This window comes from Rhinolophus sinicus, chromosome 1 (genome assembly GCF_057876585.1).
Source record: "Rhinolophus sinicus isolate RSI-liver-muscle chromosome 1, RSI-T2T, whole genome shotgun sequence".
In the NCBI taxonomy this organism is placed as follows: Eukaryota; Metazoa; Chordata; class Mammalia; order Chiroptera; family Rhinolophidae; genus Rhinolophus; species Rhinolophus sinicus.
Window position 1 is genome coordinate 54,148,681 of NC_142501.1, and position 4,223 is coordinate 54,152,903.

General features: G+C 55.1%; 1 protein-coding gene across 1 annotated transcript; it reads right to left on the reverse strand.

The window, feature by feature from the left end:
• Window positions 1-638: 638 nt before the first annotated feature.
• On the reverse strand, window positions 639-2,120 carry TMDD1 (transmembrane and death domain 1). Its single transcript, XM_074319165.2, is given in 2 exon segments — window positions 639-708; window positions 710-2,120. Coding segments are annotated over 2 exon segments (960 nt in total). The 5' UTR covers window positions 1,600-2,120.
• Window positions 2,121-4,223: the final 2,103 nt, after the last annotated feature.

A 4,223-nucleotide genomic window follows, 5' to 3' on the forward strand; every position in this document is an offset into this window, starting at 1 on the left:
TGGCAGTGCCCCAACCATTCAGATGGGTGGGAATGAATGATTTGAAGCTCTAGGTAGACCTTCAGGAGGCCTTGCCAGAGTGGGGAGAGCAGCTCGGAGCAGCAGCCCCTGGAAGGGGGCACACCTGTAGCTTTGCCACCCCCTGCACACTCCAGCAGGCCTCAGACTAAACAAGCTCTGCATCTTGTTCTGGTCCCCATTATGCTTCCCAAGCTCCCTTGCTACTCACACATCATTTCCTCTGGAGCTCCTACTTTCAGCTCAGGCAGCTCTGGATTCTACAACCTGACTATGCCACCAGAGTTCCCTTATGTGTGATGGAGATAATATCTTCCATCCTGGGTTTTGAAAATTAGATCAAATAATGTACATAATTGCTTAGCATAGGGCCTGGCACACAATTAGTGCTCAATAAATGGTAGGTTTTAGTGGAAGAATACTTTCAAAATAAAGAACTAAAGCTGACAAGAATTAGGAGGGCCTGCCTCCTACCCCCCCCACCCCCCCCACCCCACCCCCCGCCTCCACCCAAACTGGGACTCACCCTTCCTTTCCTATTGACAGCATCCTGGGCTCTGCTCCTCGTTTCCAAAGAACTAACAAACCAATCGCTCCTGCTTTTGCGTGTTTTGTAACTTTTATAATACATCAAACGCCGCACTCCACCAGGATTGTGCCCCCACTTTACAGCCGGGGGCAGTGGAGCTAGGGGGTATCTGGCCCACCTGCAGCCCAAGCCAAGTGGGCCCAGGCCCCCAGTGAGGGGAGCTGCTCTTTTGTCAAGAGCGGCTTTGCCTCCCACCAGCTGTGTGCCTCCACAGGCCTGAGCCGGGCAGTGGCAGGCAGGCCAGTACTGCCAGCAAACACCCCGTCGCCGTCACCGCCCGTGATCCACAGCGTGAGCAAGATGATAAGCGCTCCGGCTCCCAGCGCCCCCACGAAGCCGGTGAAGAGACCTAGCGCCAGCGGCCCGGCCCAGCCCGCGGGGCTCCGGTCATACGGCGCCTGGGGCAGTCGCTCCACGATCAGCTCCAACTCATCCCAGTTGGGCTCCGCGACCAAGGCGCGGCGGGGACGCGGAGCGGAGGCCAGGGGCGCGGCAGCGCCAGCGGCGCCGGGCGGCAGGTAGGGCTGCCCGAATTTGCGCAGCTGCAGCGTCGCCTGCTGGTGGAGGTTCTTGCCCAGCTCCCGGGCCACGTCCGGGCGGCCGCTGCGCCGCAGGGCCCGAGCCACGCGGTCCCAGGGCAGGGTCGGGGCCTTGGTCGCCAGCCAGGCCGCCAGCCCCTCCCGGCAGCCGTCGGAGACCTCCGCGGGGTCAGCTGCCGGGTCCGCCGCCTCCCGCCGCCGCCGGCCGGGTGACGCCGATGTGGGCTTCGGCGTCTCGGCCCGGGCCAGCCGGTCCTCAGAAAGCCTGGCCAGCTCAGCCTCGACGTCCGGCTCTGGCGCCTTCAGGAGCGACTGGAAATGGCTGCACTCCTCCGGGGTCAGCAGCTCCGCCAGACGGACGGCCGCGTGAGGGCCCATGGCGTCCAAGGCCCCCGCGGGAACCAGCGCCCAGCCCCAGAGCGCCAGGGCCAGGGCCCCAGCCTCAGCCGCCATCGCCCAGCGGTGAAAGGGACCATCGACTGTGGGGGAGGAGCTCCGAATGCCCACGGGTGGGGGAGGGGTGCTAACACCCACAGATGGTGGAAAGGGGGCTTCCTACATTCAGCGACTGGAGCGAAGAGGTCCCGACACCCAGGACCGGGAAGGGGACCTCTAACGCATGTGACTCATCGGAGGAGCACCTCCCAACATCCAGAAACCAGGGATTAAGAGTAAGGGTCACAAAATCCAGGAATTGGAGAGAGTTTCCCAATACCTAGGGATGCGTGGGACTCAGTCCCCCTGAGTCGGGGAGGGGCTGGTGGCCTGGCTGTCCCACTAATGCCTCAAATTCAGCAAGTCTCCAGCATCTAACCCATTTACCGCTGTTCATCCTCCACCAGAAACCCTAGACCCCCTAGCTCTCCATTACCTCCAATATCCAATCAATGGCCAAACCCTCTTCCTACCTTCTAAATACTAAAGTTATAGATTCTGTCATTTCCCATCCGCCTAAATGGTCATCCAAACCCTCACCCTCTCTAGTCTGGATAAGGTAAGCTCCTCCAGTCCCCTCCCACTGCCAACGCGCACTACGGGCCCCCCCTCACTAAACTTGTTTCCATTCCCCAAGCAAGCTTGGCTCTGGGCTCTTTAGATCTTGGCCTGCACTCTTTGTTCTGCCTCCGTCACTCCTCAGCTGACAGGTCCCTTCTGGGAAGCCCTCCCAGACTCCATTAAGTACCAGTCTTATCTACTCCCGCAGCACACTGCAGCTCTGCCTTTTTACTGTGTCCCCCCATTAGACTAATGTCCATCTATTGTCCCCATAGCAACTAGTGCATAAGTATTCAGTAAAGATTTCTTGAATCACTGTGTGAATTCTTACCTTGCAAATCGGTCCCCTGCTAAACACACACTCACACACACACACCCCCATACACACACCCACACACACATACGGGCTTCATCGTGAAACCTCAGGTCTTTACAGGGCATGGAAATTCCTTGTGGTGCAGTGGTTTGGTTCCAATGATTCCTCCAGCCTCACTTTCTTCCACTCAGGCCCCCACTTTATGCTCTTGTAACAAATCACATGTGTGGTGCAGTTGCCAGCCCCCATAGCTTTGTGGGGCTGTATCCCCTCCTGTCTGGGAAGTTTTTCTGACGTTCCACCACCACAGTCGTGAGTCAGGATCTTTTCTGGGCATTCTTTTTTTTTTTTTTTTAATTTATTTTTTAAATTGAGGAATATTGGGGCACAGTGTGTTTCTCCAGGGCCAAGTCGTTGTCCTTCAATCTAGTTGTGGAGGGTGCAGCTTAGGTCCAAGTCCAGTTGCCATTTTCAATCTTTAGTTGCAGGGGTCGCAGCCCACCATTCCATGTGGGAATTCAACCGGCAACCTTGTTGTTAAGAGCTCGCGCTCTAACCAACTGAGCTATCCGGCTGCCCCTTTTCTGGGCATTCTTGACATAGACTGTACATCCTCCATCAGGACACTGATCTGGAAATTAATTAACTTGAGGATTTAGTCAACATTTATTCAGTGTCTTCCATGTACCAAATATTGTGCCAGATGTGAGAATGTAAAATTTTTGATATGGTCCCTCCTCAAGCAGCTTTAACCAGTTGTATTTTCAAACGATCCATTATTTTAGCTTTCCCCACCCAGAACAGTGGCTGTGCTTAACCATTTCTGTATCCTCAGTACTACAGTGTCTGCACAGAGGAGATGTGTAATAAACACTAGAGTGCGAGAGGGGTCTGGGCCTCCAAGGGCTGAGAGGGTTAGAGTCGCTGAGCCTTCGGGGAATGCCCTGGAACCCCCATGTTCAGGCACACCCACTGTTGCTTCTCCCAGAGGGGAAACTGTTTGCTTTGCAGGCTCTCCCTTGGGTTTGCTTTGCCTCCTGAAAGCCTGGGGTATGCCCTAACCCGAGCCCTGGGTGTACTGCTCCCCTTGCACTCTGCAATAATTTTAGGGCATTCAAGGACCTCAGGAAGTTGAGTACAAACCTCTCACAAGTATCTCCACACAGCTTTTCAGCAAGATGCTCCTTCATAGTTTTCTCAGCTTCCCAGCTTATGATGAGCTGTCAAAGAGTGTGTTTGGGGATTGAGAGATGGTGGCAGACAAAGGACCGTATGTGACCTTCAAGACGAACTCAGCTGTCTCCACCTCTGCCCACTTTCCTTCTATCCAAGAATGGAATACAAGTGTAATCGCTGTAGCCATCAAGGGCTGCTGTCTAGGTTGTGGGTATGCCTTCCTCTTCAGCCCCCTTTCCTCCACGCATTTGTTCATTCATTCATTCATTCACTCATTCAACAAACCTCATACTTCAGGGCTCTGGGGATACAATGAGCCCCAATTCTGAGCCTCTGAGAGCTCAGAAATGCATGAGGGCCTTCCCTATCCAGGGGCTTTTCAGAGTCAGGGTATGGCTTTTCACCTGGGAGTCCCGGCGCCTGCTGGGCACCTTCTGTGCCCGAGTGAATACCAGGGCTTCCACAATAATGTTTTGCTCAAGGAACAGAAAAAGCCACAGAGCCACACCAATGCTACCGATTGACCTGGATGCTCAAGCATTCCCTAGAGGGTTCCCCACATCCTGCTGCCCCCAAGAAATCCTCGGAA